The 16,807-nt window shown below is 39.7% G+C and overlaps 1 protein-coding gene across 1 annotated transcript in view; it reads right to left on the bottom strand.

Annotated features, from left to right (window-relative positions):
- LOC120846096 overlaps positions 1 to 14,769 on the bottom strand; it is a 62,535-nt gene extending 47,766 nt beyond the window's left edge. Inside the window, exons 1-2 of the mRNA XM_040217767.1 lie at positions 14,718 to 14,769; positions 9,879 to 9,973 (exon numbers count right to left, since the gene is read on the bottom strand). Coding sequence (XP_040073701.1) covers positions 9,879 to 9,973; positions 14,718 to 14,769 — 147 coding nt within the window. The remainder of the gene's footprint in view (positions 1 to 9,878; positions 9,974 to 14,717) is intronic.
- Between the last annotated feature and the right edge of the window lie 2,038 nt (positions 14,770 to 16,807).

Here is a 16,807-nt window from a genome sequence, read left to right as displayed (position 1 = left end):
GAAGAGTCGCCAATAGACACGGCTTGGACTCGCTGATGCCAAGAGTACTACAGCAACAATTTCTCGAGGCGATCTTGCGAGACTCGAGAACGTGGCCGGCTCGCTATTAAACCCAAGCAGTCGAAGGTCGCAAATCATTTTAATTCGAGCAGGTCAGCTCCGCAAATTGAACCAGGTGTCCTTCTACTGCATAGTAGTCACTTCAGGTGTCCATAGCGCTAAACAAAACGGCGTCTTCCATGGCACTGCAGGCATTTAAGAATACGTAGGCAGCTTGGCCCGGTTACTTAGCACCTCAAATAAGTCTTCAGGCTTGGAGGAAGAGGAAGACGCATAGTTATCACTTCTCATCGCAATGAGATGAAACCTTTCGTGACGTGTCATGAGCACCTAAACTCTGTCCGAGACCGACACTCTACCGGAAGGGAGAGGAATGGGTGTAACGGGCAATAACACGACCAGACAGAAATATGAGAGGAAAACTACTACATTGCACTGAGGAATGCTTGAAATAAAAATACTTAAATAGCACGATCTGTGTTAATTGTAACAATATATATATTAAAAAGCTGAACGTACTGTATGTTCTTTAGTAAATGTCTTTATTGAATATTTTTGCAATATTAAAAGTAGATTTGAAATTATAAATTGTTTAGTTTTAGTAACAAAATAAACAAAGATTCAATGATTTTAGACCAAATTTTTTAATCATAAGTGAGTTTTGTATTTTTACAAGTAATGAATACTGCTAGTTTTCATACCTGCATTATTCAGATAAGACCAGTAAACCGTGTTGTACACTTGATAGAACCCGGGCTATCTCATATATTCAATATTTCTTTAGCCATGAACGCCTTTCCAAAACAAATTAACAAAGCTAAGGTTGTAATAATGCATAGAAACGTAAGTGCCAAATGAATGAGGAATTAAACAGATATTTTAATACGTCCCGTTCATTTCTAGGGCGACCTGCAATAATGCTTCTAGGCGCTGCAGGAGTTCTCTGAATAAAGAAAGAGAGAAATTTCTAAATCTATTAAAACATACTTTAAACGTTGGTAACAAGGTCACTAATTAATACTTCACAGGTCGGGTTTGTGAAATACACGTCCACCGAAAGAAAGAAAGCGTATCTATTTTATGACACGACTCAAGAAATTCATTGAGGCTGCATTATTAGTCATAAAAGAAATTTATCTTTAACATTTCGTAATAAGAAAACGGGTTCTTGGTGTATTGATTGTCTTCTTAAATGTGTCAGATTTCCTAGATTCCAACATCTTTTAACGAAATGATATACTTACGGTTTTTGATTGAATGCTTTGCAGCTGATGAAGTCAAATATGGGGCATCGATTGCAATACGCCTCTTTTAATATACTCTCTTACAAAAACCTATCTCCACCAGGATACCGGAGGGTAGTATAGAGGGTTTTGTTTATATATATATATTTATATATATATATATATATATATATATATATATATATATATATATATATATATATATATATATATATATATATACGTAAACAATATTTTCAATTTTAATTCGGAATCAAAATTTGTAAATATCCCGATTACACAAACAAAACCAGGCACCTTATGGATTATAAAGCTGGTGTAGATTTAATTTACATCCAATAAACTTTCAAAAATCAAAAGCCGAGCTGTTTTGTTCCAAAAATAAACTAGTCACTTTTACAAAAGCCCTGATCATAAACTGAATCCCGATTGAGATTGTAAACTCTTTCAAGATTCTAGGCGTCGTTTCCTCCGCTTATTTCGTGGGGTAATCACATTAACTATATTGTCAAAGAGTTGTCGAAATCGTGGGAATGTTGTACCGTCATTGTTATACTTCACCGATAAACGTTACGTTTCTGGTTTCTAATTATTTTTTTTTATTTGCACCTACATTACTATTATTTATTTTAAATCCCAAAATCTATAACAAATCTTGAAAGGACACACGTGTCACAAAATAAAACATTAAGGTATATGTGCAATATCTCATTTCAGTATCACACACCTGACCCATTCACACTGTTGCAGTTTTGTTTTTAGACCAAACGCGGTGAAATGCTGCAACTTTAAAGGAACGTCCTTAGTGAACACAAATAAAAAAGGAAATGGTAGTGTGATTAAATGGTTGTAATATATGGTAACGTCATGTCTCGTTAATATGGACACCTCCGTTCCCGTAAAATATCGTCCATAATGTGAGTTCTCCATAATAACGAGACAAAAATGCACGTAAATTCCGGTTTGTCGCCGAATGTGGTGTCCTTATGTTGGGGTATCCATGTTAACGAGATCCATATTAACGAGACATGACTGCATACACATTTAGGACGATGTCAAGGAGGGTGTGCATGACGTCCTAGGACGACGATCAGGACGACGTCATGGAAGACGACGTCAAGAACGACGTCTAGGGCGACCTGTTGGACGACCTCTAGGACGACCTCAGGTACGACGTATAGGAGAACATGGCTAACGATGTCCTAGAGAACGACGTCAGAAATGACGTCTATGACGACGTCGAGAACGACATTAAAGGCGGTGTCTTGGACAACGTCAAGGGCGATGTCCCAAAGAACGGCGTAAAGAACACCGTCTATAATACCCTTTAAGTTGACCTCTAAAACGATCTCAAGGGCGACGTGTAGGACGACGTGGAGCACGACTTCAAAGGCAGCGTCTAGGGCGACATTGAAGACGACCTCTAGGACATCATAGGAGGCTATCAAGGTCGACGTCAAGGACGACGTAGAGGACGACGTCGATGACGACACCATAGAGGAAGACGTCAATAACAACATATAGGAGAACCTCTAGACGACGTCTAGAGAACCTCAAGACGTCGAACCTCAAGACGGCGTAAACAGGAAACGGTCCCCCGGTTCACCTGCTCAGCGGGCAAGGTGGAACTGCTCGCGATCATGGCTCGCGCAAATTTATTTTCGAAGTGAAACAACTCTGTTTACTGTCCGAATGTAGTACTGCAGCCGGTATGGAATTGTACCTTACTAGAGTTTTAGTATTGCTTATGGAAGCAAACGCAAGCGCCGCATCTTTGCGTGAGAGTTGCGTGCTCAACGTTGCGCATACGAATCATCGCCATCATAACCGCAGTTCTGGGATCCCCGCATGCGCTGCGTGTAACACGCAAAGCTAACAGAAACACAGCACGCTTGAGTTCGCTCGTATACGCAATACTAAAACTCACTAGTGTTTCTCCGGCTTCCAACGCCAACGAAACTTGCTGCACTGAGCAGACATGCAAACACGTAAACTTTCCTTGTAACTGGAAGGGCAAAAATTGGCAAAACGACGGCGTGTAAAAGTGTTAGGAAAAGATTTGTCATAAAAAAAGCTCGTTTTCTTTTTTTCTTTTTTTTGGGGGGCGGGAGATTTGGTATTGAAATATACTGCCCCCGACTTTGGAGTTTTTTCGATTGTCAAAAACCGTGACATTTATAGCACAATATGCTTTTCCCATAATTAATATAATTTTATATGAATATTTCAAATTAGCTAGAATTTTATCATAGATGTTAGACTATATTTATTTTATAACTCGGTAATTAAAAATGCTGCAATTCGCACAAGGGATGATTATTTCTGCACTTTTGATAGTCATATATGTTCGCGCGTGAGAAATTAGATCATTAGCAGCAAATTTTATTAGAACTTAAAAAATACCTAATAAAATATCTTATTTTTAATATATTATATTAATTCAAATCGCGGCAAGCTATGCCCTCAATTAATGCCGCGATTCCAAACATACGCCATTTCACCTTCCAGAAAGGTGTAATTTTGTTTCCTTTTGAGCACATGTAAAACTCTTACATTGCTATGAAGGTAAAAAGTCAAACACTGGATGGAATATGAAGTCCCATAAGTCACGCGTTGCTTTAAAAAAGACCCATTTCAGCTGTCTGACTCGGATTCCGTCTTTGTGTTCTTCTAGTGAAAACAGCGCTTCTTACGTTTATACGTAATTTATACGTTTTTTTTAACGTTGTCTAGAAATTCGATTTATTATCTTATTCTCGTGCTGGAAATATTGTTAAAGCAATTAATTGTTTAACTGTTCTAAAACCCAATAAAAACGCACTTCATTATTGCACATGACAATTATTTGAGCGAGAAAAGGCAGCGAGAACGTACAAATGTTAACACTAATTTAAAAAAAAATATATACATTATTATATGTTGACGCTAAGCTGTATGAAAGACTCTGTCTTTAAAAGGACGCTGAAATCTCAAAAATAACCTGAAGGGGGTGAATCAAACACGCATGTCACAAAAAGTTTCCGCGAACAAACTCTAACTAAATAAATACGCCGTAAGACACATCTCCAGATATAAAAGAATCCGAAATTAAGACCTATACCGAGAAATTAAATCGGAAATTGAGGCTAGTTTCGGCTTCGGTCCAGAATTAAAAATCGCCTTCTGGAGTAAATATTATATTAAACACTTTTTTTTTTGTTTCCAGGATAAAGAGGTGACCTGCGCTCATAACACCCTATTTTTCTCATTTTACTAGATATAATGTGTGTTGTTCAGTGAAGCCAGCACAGTAGACAGGCTCAGCAACTGGTATACAGGCACGCATTTCCGACCCTCACTAAAACCGATATTTTGGGACACGGATGGCGCCATCTACAGTATATTAGAATCGCGAATAGTCCCATACACCCCAAGTCCAAGCGCAGTGGATGCTACGAGGCACAGAAGCCTGTCAAACGCTACATGAGCGTCTTGTGACCTTGGAAAGCGGGCGCAGCGACGCGCGGAGACATCATCACGTTCTGCGATCATAGAGCGGCATTGACCAGAACGGCTTCTAGTGTCCGCTGAATCTTGACTTATGAACAAACGGAGCATAGGAATGCGAACTTTCTAAATTCCTTGGACGTCTCTAAAAATATTAATGTGCATCTTACCGGTAATGCTAGGTATTCGAAGGTAGTCACGCCAGGAACAAGTGATGGCACAAAAACGCTAAAATGATATATTCCTAATTTACTAAGCGTTTATGAATGTAAACACTTGTACTAGAACAAAACGTAAAAAAATCTATATGTATTTTTTGATGAATGTCTAATATAGTTCATTTACTGTCTGTTATATTTACTGTCTGTGTCCTCTGATGAAGTCGTTATGATTACTCTTATATATTGCGTCTTCTGTGTAAGTTTATTTCCTGCTCTGCGTCCGCCGGTGTGCACTGTAATCTGCTAAGGACACGTCAAGCTGCACGTGCAGCTTTTTTTCTCGATCATCGCCATCAAATGGGGATTAAAGCTACACATACTATTATTAATATTATGAGGCGACCGCGGAGCTATATACGCATGAAAAATTTATGGTTCATTTGTGTTCCACCATTTTTCTGGAGAACTGTCATTACTGGGATTCCGTTCATATGCAAGACTCAAAAAGGAGATGAACAACTCGGCCTATAAAAATTACCTTATAGAAAAAACGTATGAACTCTTTGGTAATCTTTATATTTTAGTTAATCGTTTTAACAAAATTTCCACCCGGGAGCATAATTCACTCGGACACCCCAAATTTGTGTAGCTGTCACAGTTTTTTTTATCGAAAATCTGAATTCTTTGCAGATTCACATTCGTATCTTCCTTGCGCAGGGCTTTAAAGTGGCGTCAGAACGACGAGCTGTCGATTGCCTTTAATTGAAGGATAGTGGGTAGAACTCAAAGCATGCTATCTTGAGGTCTACCTACTATACTTTCAACAGAGCCAATCATAACATGGCGTTCAGGAGTCACCGCAACCCCGGCAATATGCAACAAACAAATTTGCGCTCCGTACTTGAAAAACAAGAAATGTGTAAACACAAAGATACGCAAACACGTTTGGAAAGTACAAACATGTCTCACTCTAAGATAACCCTCTCTTGGCTTGTTGCAAAATCATGCGGGTGGAAGCAATTCAAGTTCGACAAACAGGTGAAATTTATTGACTGTTATCGCCCGCGCCACGACTCCAAAACATTCCGCTCATGCGCCGCGACATTCCTTCAGCAGCGTCGGAGTGCCGCTTGCGTGGTCACTTGCACTTGGCCTCACGCGGAGGAAAGGACGACGGAAAATTTATCATGCGGAAAACCTGGTTCAACGCTTGGATCCCCAAGATTCCCAACAAGTTTTAGACATACTGAGAAAGCAAAGCCGTTCATATGTAGACATTGTCCCGGAAGCAAAACCCGGCATCTAGTGAGCATTGCATTCTTCAAGGCTTGAGTTTGCTTCTGTGATTTGGAATTCAATTTCTGTAACACAGGCTTTGATTATAGAACGTGTGCAAAAAAGATTTGTTCGAATTGTTTATGATAGATGGATTGGACGACGCGTGTATTATGACTATGAATGCTTACTGAATAGATTTTCGCTGAAGCTTTTATCACACAGAAGAACAGTCCTTGACTTGGTATTCCTGCATAAGATCATTAATGGTGCCATTGATTCTTCATGGCTTATTAGTAAAATCCATTTCCATGTTCCTTTCCAGGCGACGAGACAGCTCACCTGTTTTGATATTTGCTCACCATGCCGTGTGTCACCTCTTTCTCGTTTACAGACATTGTATAACAGCATTGTGCCACCTCAAGTTGACATCACCACACCCCTGCCTACATTTCGCTGTCAGTTGGACGAACTTTTCGTCACTTCATAGCGCGTCAGTGTATATGCATATCTATTTATTTTTAATGAGTAGGATTTTTGTTTAAGAGTTTTATTGTACGAGTTGGTGTACCTAAGAGAAGGCCGCTCGGCCGTTTTAGGGCACCCGAAAAATAAAGATTATTATTATTATTATTATTATTAGCTACTGAGCCGCCAGGAAGATAGCCACTGTAGTCATGGCCTTGTTTGTCGCTAACGACAACCTCTCAAATTGGAGACGAAACTGAGCAATTAAATAACAATAAAGACAGGTATGTTAACCAGTTTGAATATAATTGAAGCACCAGCTACTATATTGTTAAGTTCAACACTTCGACTGCAGTGCACGAGAGATTGAATGGTCCGATTCGTCAAAGATATAAAAATACTGAACAGTGAACCTAGAAATTTGAAAGACGAAGGGCTGAACATTGCCGAAATATTGTTTAAAGAAAAAACGCAACGTGCAAAATTTTGCAAAGAGTGATGTCTTCAAGAAGGCAAGACACTTCCGAGAAAATCAGCGTTAATAAATGCTCCCGTCCACATAAACAACAGACTGCTTTGTATGACAGGGAAGCTTTAGTTTTCCATAAAATCGTAGGATTAAAAACATAAACCAGTTATGTCTCAATGCCTCAATTTCAGGAGGTTTCGGATAAATTAAGTTCCCGGGGAGTCGTGGTATGCTCTTCGAACAACGGTTAGAAATCACGCATTGCGATGTTTAATTTCACAGTTAATCGTTCAAAAATGTCTTCTGGGGTTATTTTCGCTTTACCAGGGACACGTATGATCATCCCCCGGCAGTTAATTTGACGGGTTGCATTAAGTGGTCCATCGCTGTTAACTTGGCAGCTTGCGGCGACTGACCAGTATTCTGGGGTCAAGCGCCTTTGGATTCACATTTTTCAAAATATCCTTTAGGCTGCGCGACGCATAATGGTAAAAACGTTACCAAGACTAATGCCAAATTTATTCGATCGCCTACCTCATCAATTTATCTCATCCCCATTGTCGTATTTCTCCTTGTATATGTTTCGAAAATGCATACGCATAAATGTCTAATCTATGAAGCTTCTTGCGCAACCTTCAAGTCAATGTTTCATGACACTCTGTATATAATTATAATATTAGCATTTCTTTTGATTTATAATCATCTGGTAAGAATGTCGAATGGTGCCTCATACATTTTTTTGTTCTGGCCACACTAGTGTTTTGATAGTTTAGGGGCAAATATAACACCTGAAGCACTGGAAAAGTATTGCTTAGGTTGTAGAGTAGAGCGCGATTTATTGCATTCAGTGCAATAGTTTGATGTCGGTTGGTATACCCCATGTAATATTTTACTAGTGGCGCTAGGTTTAGGATGTGTTGGCTTGCAAATCAGCGGGTACATCTCTTCGCGCACATCAAATATTATTTTGTGAATTTTCGTACGTCGAAAGCAATTTAATAAAACGCAAGCCGTGTCACTTTTAATATTTCAGAGAAGATAAATTATTTTTACATACGTTTATTTTATTCCAGGAGACGTTAATAGCGTAAGATTGTGATTACTTTTGATTTTTCAAAATATTGGGTTACTTATCAATCGGTAATTAGCCATCTTTGAGTATTTAGTGTTTCATCGCTCACATATGCGCCTATTTGGGTGCATATGGGCATTGCAGCCACCTATGCTTCGCCGACCTGTTATGTATGTTGACTATAACTTGTATTTGGTAACCTCCACCAGAGCGCAACTTACGGGAGCTGTAAAAAATTTTGCCGATTTTTTTTTTGAAACATGAAAAAGCATACATATCCCTTTAATGCGCGATTCACTTAAACACATATCTGTATTAACCAACAAAGCGTTTACACTTTCCCTCCCATCTCAAGCTTCCTCGCATAACGTAGTTACCAGGCGAAACAAGGCGCCACAAAATTGGGATTCCAACTGATCTCATCGTCACACGCAGCAACACAAGTCACTGCTGTTGCGACACGCGCCGGTCATTTGCATGTGTGGAGGTAATTAGGAAGGGAGGGTGACGTGTGCTTCATCTAAAGTTCGCAACCAAGTGGATCTGGAGGCGTTGACGGTGGTCAGGAATTCTACTCTGTTACTCAGATTTTACTTTAAGCTTTCTTACCGCTTCACGACTACAAATGCAAAAGCCATCATGTAATACCGCATAATAATATTTAATATATGGTTCCCCATGATATTACTAAAAATAAACAACAGCTACTCTACATATGCTTCCCTTAGAAAAACAATTATAGAAGAAAGTGCTCATTAAAATTCTCAAAAGTAGTTAGTTCTATATTGCACTGGTTCTCTATTCAAGTTTACCAAGATATTCACTGAATGTCCCAAATAAACGCAGGATATAGCATTTTACGAGTGCATTTTGACAGAAATGTATATATTCTGGTTCGCTGCGCCACCTTCATCTGAACGGCTGCTCTATGAACTGTTACCATCGTGACACGAGGCGATGCTATCCACTGCAGTTGCAAGACGCGCCGGTAAATGTCATGTCTGGAGGTAAATAGCATTTGAAGGCGATGCGTGTTACATTTAAAGTTCCTAACCAAGTGATCATGTAAGCGTTAACGATGGTCAGGTCCTCTCTTTTGTTACACAAATTTTCACTTTAAGTTATGTTACTACTTCACGAATACAATCAGGCTTAGCGAAATGTCAGAATCAAAACTAAATTATAAAAGTGAGCATGCAATATAGGTTAATAATATTTATTAAATGGTTCAGCATAATAATACAAAAAAGCGAGTCCACATTTGCTTTCCGCAGAAAATTGATGACAGTAGAGATTCTGTATTAAAAATTCACAAAAGGAGTTTCATGTTGAATTCATTCTATCTTCAAGCCTAGCAAAAGATTCACTGAACATTCCGAATAAGCGCAGGATATAGAAACATAGAATTGCCTTTTGACACAAATAAATATATTCTTATGCGCTAGGCAGATTTGTGTTCGCCACAGTGTCATATATAATTTTATTTGTGCGCTAAACATTTTCTTAATATCAAAAAGATATTTTTACAAAAGTTTTCAAGCGCTTGACACCCAACTACAAGAAAAGCAAGGTCGTCTCCTGAGTAATGTAGAAAAAATATAAATATACTTGAACTTTGATGTATATAAACTTGAAATACTTACACCTTCTCCTGTGATACTGCATGCGATCGATCCCCCTTCTCTGATAAGTTGCATGCATTTATGCGGATTCGGATAGAGATTCGTTGAAAACACCCCTGTAATGGAAGACTGGTACGAATTTGGGTAGCGTTTATTAAAATCAAATTATTCATTAAGTACTACCCTAATCATCATATAGCACAGGGGTAAAGAAACAAATCAGCGCTGTTTCAAGTTTAAAAAGAAAGATCCGAATGCTAGGACTAAAACTTTCAATGCAACTTTTTTCAAATTTATTTTGTGCCCTCAGCACCCTCACTATCCAGTCTTTTCATTTTGAAAAAAAAGTACGGTAGCTGGAGCATACGATTTTTCTTTAGTACTTCTTGAGTACACGAACGTTTATCACATTAGTTGGCTCGCGTAATCAACTATTTGACTTAATTATTTCCACACAGTGTACAAATTTATGCAATATTATGCAAACATATCGCGTCTAAAGATGACCACTTATTGTTTCACAAAACTTGAAGTTGTTTCTTGAATGATCAACTACGCACACTAACACGTTCTGTACTTCCAAGAAAACATCTAAACTCCACCAAGAGTGTTATATATTTAAACGTATAAATAGGAAAAACATCCCCCCTCCCCCCAAGATATTCACCTTTCTACATCGGACACGAGCCACCTTTCAAGTGTGGAGAGGTTCGCAAAACATTATTCCATTTCACATGGAAACCCAAATATAGGCCTGTTTGCAATCGACCCCTTTCACATTGAATTCGCCGAGACAGTCCTTTAAGTATCAGCAAGAACGCGGACTTCACAATAACTTTCCGAGAAATAAAAATGTAGAGCGTTTTTTTTTTTTTTTCTCGCGATACTAACGTTGAATGAGAAGCGATTCCATAACGTGGAAATCCTTCGACCGGCCGACTCGAACTAGGATTATAAAACAGAAGCTGGTCACGAGACTCAACATAATTATGCGACGTAGGCACAAAGCTGGTTATGTTGTCTGTTTGTTGTTGTTTTTGAGGAGCACCTTTTTTAATGGTTTGATTTTTAACATCAGCATATTATGTGAAAACTTAGTGTCAAATCTAATGAACATTTAACACTTAAAACAATTTCTGAAATTCCGCAATATAACAGGTATGTGTCTAAATTAACATCGCCCCCCTCCCCCCCCCCCCCAAAAAAAAAAGGACGCCAAAAGTTAACGTTGATAAACATAATATAGAATTAGGAGTGATTGCAAAGCATTTCTTTGCATCAGATGGCGACCTCAATATATGAACCTGCTTAAATATTGCTCCTATTGACATTGAAGTTCCCAAAAACATTTTTAAGTGCGTAGATATTCTCGGGGATGCGAAAGATTCGACCAGGATAAAACTAAACATAAAGTTTCAAAAGACAAATTTGTGCCAGAAACAAATTAATCATAGAGCGTCAAGGAAACAGTAGCGAGCGTCGAAAGCGACAGCAGCGAGAGTCGAGGTGTCGGCGTAAGACGTGGCTAGCGCGAGAGTGCGACTCTGTCGTAATCGCGACACTGAGCCGGCAAGGCAACGCTGGGCTCCTTATCAAATACACGTAGTACCTAGAACATTCCGCCTATAATGTTCGAGCTTCGAACACTCGGGACACTGACTCTGCAAGGTCATGTTGGCCCCCTTATATATTACAGTATGCATCTCGAACATTCATAAAATGTTCGAGGAACGAACGTTTGGCCGGTAGGTGTCAACACGAATCTCCTAGGTCTACGGAAATGTTTACCCTCTCGGCCATGCACACGGCAATATTAAGCGTATGTTACAAGAATGACTCTATCCTAATCCTCCTACCCACTTGAAAAAAGACCAAATATTAACACCTGAAGACTTCAATTTAGGAGCGTTTACAAAACATACTTCAATTTTAAGACATAAACACAATAATCAAAATATATTTCGAACGGGCTCAAATGGTGAAGCAAATATATAATATTTTGGAAGGGGCGCATTTTTAAACGTCCGAATTTGATCTATGCTCTTGAAATTTCTTTTCGTTTTTTTTTGGCGTCGGTAATGGGATGGAAGAAGAGGATATCAAGACTTCCTTCAACGAGGAACGCCACAATTTTCGGAGTTAGCCATGAACTGCGGAAATTACTCTCTGTCACCCAAAAGTCGAAGTACCAGATGCCATTCTTTCTTCGGCTCGCTACTCTTTTTTTATTTTGAGAAGAACTAAGAGAAAGTCGGAGTAACCCCAAACTCTCACACAATTTTTCTAATTATTCTACTGGTGCACCACCTTGTTACCCGTTGGGTTCCGTGATTGGGGCCCCCTTCACTTAGCGATTGTCGACTTTTCAACGATTAGATTCGCCCAATATTGCGACAAACGATCGCGTCAAAAGACGGCTCGCCACGAAGACAAGTGTAGCAGCGAAGGGAGTTTGCTTTTTGTTGACCGCCGTGCACCCCCAATGATTAGACACTGTATTTTCTCTAACCATCAGACGCAGCTGCCTATTGGCAAACAATAGTTGTTTTTTCGAAATTACACAGCGGATTTTCAGTATTTCTGGTTAAAGTGCCGCGTCGAATTTACAATTTTGCCAATGATAATGTACAAAAAAGAAGCATCATTTTTTCATCCTTAAATTCGTTACGTAGGCCATTTACGATATTTATTAGGATCTCCCAAGAACATCCTTAGGGTAAATCCTAGGACACCTATTTGGCTGAGGTGTCCATTTGGCTGACGGCTCAACTTGACTGACGAGAAGAATTCAGCTGCATGCTCCAATTTAGCTGCATATCCAATTTGGTTAGAGTATACTGGTCTGGCACAATGTTTACGTTTTGCTTAATGTACACATTTAGTTAATATTTTCGATTCGGTCAGAAGGTTTCGATTCGGTCAGACGCTTGAGTTTAGGCGGGTTCAAACATTCATTGCAACCTTAAATCAATACTACAAAAAGCGCTGGTGTAGCGCTGACTTGAGCGTAACAACACTGATGCTGCATTGTATCGGCACCGTATTAATCCTATAGAGCGAATCACCGCTGCGTGAGCAAGGTTTGCGGTTTTTCTAGCGCTGACTAGTGCTTTTGGGTAACGTTGTGGTGTATGTATCAACAAGCCTTTTTTTAAGCATCTCGTTTCGGCTGGAAGGTTTGTCTTAAAGATCTGAATGGCTGAGGTGTCCCAAATTTGCTTAGGTAATTAAAAAAATTCTGCATCAAGATCTTATATTAGATATAAGAGAAGCCAGGACGTCCTGTCGCTTTCCAGTGGATGGCGGGCAGAACAGAAAGATGAGCCTATATATGGAGATATTGCATTCATTGTGAGGTCAAGTTTACAGCCCACTTTATTTTCGATTATGGAGTGATGTGTGCGGAGAAACTCAAAGAGACAAGAATATACACAACTGAAAACTGGAGACATGAACCTGCTGGTACCATGTTTCACGCGGCCTTTTGACTAGCAGAAAGGATTTTACTAGTACCTAATTTGCAACGAATACTGCAGATATAGTTCAGTCGCACAGGCCTATTTGGGATACCTCTCCAAATTGAACCCATAAGTCAAACCTTCAAGCCAAATCGAGATGATTGAGAGAAACCAAAGCATCTAGCCTAATTGGATCGTGCTGGCGGAACTGAAAATTCTAGCCAAATTGGGCATTTAGCCAAATAGGATCACCCTCCCGAATAGGCCTATTCAGTCCCACTCCGGAGTCAGCCAAACACACACGTTAGCCGCATTGCGATTGCACGGCATTCGTTCGACAGATCTTTATCTCCGTAGGAAATAAAGTATGTCATATATCTGAAATATCGAAAGAGCGAAGAGGAAAAGGAAATTGCACAAAATTCGAGCCAGCATTCGCTCGGCTGAGTTCCATGTAGTTGAGTCTGCGCAATCTTTATTTTCGTGACCGAGTTTGCAACCTTCGGGGGCTCAACAAACAAATGGAAATAAAACCAAAATAATATAACATAATGGCACCTCCACAGCATAATAGTGCTCACAATTATAATTTTCCGAAAAAAACGGAAGCGGTATCGCCGACGCCACGGCGTATATTTTGTAAGCCGTTTTCAGATTTTCCGCGGTTCTCAATGGGCTAAGGGGATTAGCGACTCTTCATGACGCGGCGCACGTTAAATCAAGACTCGGTAGCGTTTAATTACCTCAAGAATGAGAACCTCAGTTGTAGAAGTACACCATTAGTGTCCTGGTTAACATACTAAAGGAATTATTTTGTCAATCCAAGAAGCCTTTCTAGATATTTTTTTTGTCTAGCCACAAGTGCACAGTCAACGCACAACGCATGCAGTTCATGCAGAGAACGAGGGAATGCAGGTCCAGTGAAGCAGACACAAGTTAAATATCACAACCTTGTTATCTGCTCTGCCGCCTCGTGTACTTGACATTTGAACGGTAAAGGTTACCAGCAGGTTGCTTTGTTCTCGTAACTTTTGAAAGAAATCCTGATATCTTAAATATTTAAGGAATACATCTTATGCATAAAAGCGTTTTGGTTCAGGGAAACGTATTCTGTTAAGTCGCTAAAATGACTTACGCTAAATATATTTAAACTGACTATATGGCCATAGGCTCCTGTATCCCTACGTTGTGGTGCAGCAGCCTTTCTCTCACTTTTTATAAATCCAGAAATAGCACAAGGAACCTATTATTTTCACCAAGGGTGCTTTACGCGCGTAGATGTGGTTGTAAGTCTCTAGCATATGATTGTTAAACCCATAATAGTGTAAATTTTTAGTGTACATATTTGTAAAACAGTATGAAAATTATAAGACAAAAATATCTTGACTTTTTTGGAATTTACCGTTTATAAATGTCTGTACCAGGAGTACAGTGAGGACAATTCTTTGTAGCATTCCTTTCTGTAGAAAAGCCAATTTTAGGCAACGTATTCCTGTAAATAAAGAACATTTTGATTCAAATTCGGAAGTTAAAACTTTTAGCATTGAGTAATGCATGCATTCAACCAGAAACATGTTTAAAATTTAAAAACGTGGAATGCTTGCAACAAAACAACCTACGTAAAAAAATTATTCCGTTCTTAACACCCCCCGTCCAAGCAAAATGTTCCCGCCATATGTAGCGGGGAATTAAAATAAAGTATAACTTTATACCGCTTGAGCTCGCACAAGACATAACTGGGTGATTTCAGATAAAATCGACCAAAGGGTGGCTGGTCGACATTTTTAAATAGAGTGATGTCTTTATATGCTGTTGTCTAGTACTATTGTCCAGTCTCTGGTATAAACGAATGCAAACTTAGTTTTGACCAGAACAAAATATTTGGCGACAGGAAAAATCGTGTCATGAAAAGGTGGACAGTTCCGTTAACGCTCACTGATGGAGCGGGCGCGTTTCAGAGTAATAACTAGAATGATAACGTTAGGAGAGTTTTAATACTTTAGACGCAACCTATGGGTACAGCTTGCTTGTAATATAAAATACTGATATTTTTTTCATTTTTTTTTTTTTATTTTTCTAAAAATTACCGATCTGGCCTGCTCGAACGACGAATGGCAAAATTTGGAGGCCTGTTTCTCATGAAATAATTTAATCATGACCATATAATTTGCTGATAGTATTTTACTTATATATGGCAATAATTAAAAGAAACATCTGAGTGATGATATAGTCAGGATATATTTGGGCAAACATGGGAAAAATCAAACAACGAAAACTTCCGATGCGAATAAAAAAAAGCACCACCTTCGATATTTCTTTTAAAATTTGGGTACCCTGTTACACATTATTTTGGCATTAATTTCTATTAAAATGATGTTGAATTATTTTATTTAGACAGAAGAAACAACTCCCCAAAGTAGGGTGCTCTTTCAAAGCCTACACTTATCAGTGCCAATACGACAAGTGACTCTGAGATTCAGTCTCAGGAAAATAACACACATCTTTCAAATATTTTTATTCAGATGAGGTCACTGGCAACCAGAGCAATCGGTCACATACTAAAATTGAAGAGAAACTATGTACAGCATTTTACAAACTGTGTAAAATAGGTATCTTATTAGAGAGACTGGTGATTCGAGAAAAGATGATGCAGTGTGAAGTTTTTACGGTTCTCGTCCGATTTTCCGGGCCCCTGTCCCCAGATGGACGTGACACAGCAAACGCATGGCTCTCGGCAGAACAGGTTTATTCCACTCACATTCTGCTGAGGGGTTTCGAGATTGGGAGAGGTGATCGAGGAAGCCGGGAAGGGGTGCACCGCCACTGTCTGCTGCATGCCGATCGTCCCTGCGGTGCTAGTTCACACCGCATCCTAGGAACATCGCCGACGAGGGTCGAATCCCGGGTCTAAATCTGGACCATGTCACCGGGCTGTCGGCCGAGCCGGCGTCGCGGTCGCCACCCCCACGCCACCACCCGCGCCAGAGTCCCCTCTCCAAATCTCTCGTCGTCCGTCCTCCCTTCTTCGCTCTTACCCGCCGGTCGCCGCGCACCAGACAGGCGGGAGCCTCCTGTCTCCTACCTAGTGATGCGAGGGCTCGGAAAAAAACCGGAAATTTTGGAAAAAAACTGTTTTTTCTGGTTTTTTCCACGACATAGTATTCGGGAAAAAAACCGAAACCCAAGTTTTTGAAGTATTAACAAATATATTAAGCAAATTTCTGCAACGAACGTTATAATTGATATCGCTGACCTCATCGAAAGGGAAAATGGCCATCACGCTCCTCTGAATTGAGTTTTGCCGGCAGAGCAGGCGGAAACTTAATCACGCTATACTAAACATAATACATCTTTCAGCCCCTAAGAAAACAAAACAGCGCGACGGCGGGGCAAGTGAGGAAACACAATCACCTCGGATTGTCTGCCGCCTCGCCCCGTCGTTGCACCGTTTGCGTTGTCTAAAAACTATGCAGCAACCATCCCAAATGACCG

Source organism: Ixodes scapularis, unplaced genomic scaffold (assembly GCF_016920785.2).
Source record: "Ixodes scapularis isolate PalLabHiFi unplaced genomic scaffold, ASM1692078v2 PGA_scaffold7__128_contigs__length_106722199, whole genome shotgun sequence".
Classification (NCBI taxonomy): domain Eukaryota; kingdom Metazoa; phylum Arthropoda; class Arachnida; order Ixodida; family Ixodidae; genus Ixodes; species Ixodes scapularis.
The sequence above is the reverse complement of the archived record's forward strand: the minus strand, read 5'-3'. Positions and strand labels throughout refer to the sequence as shown.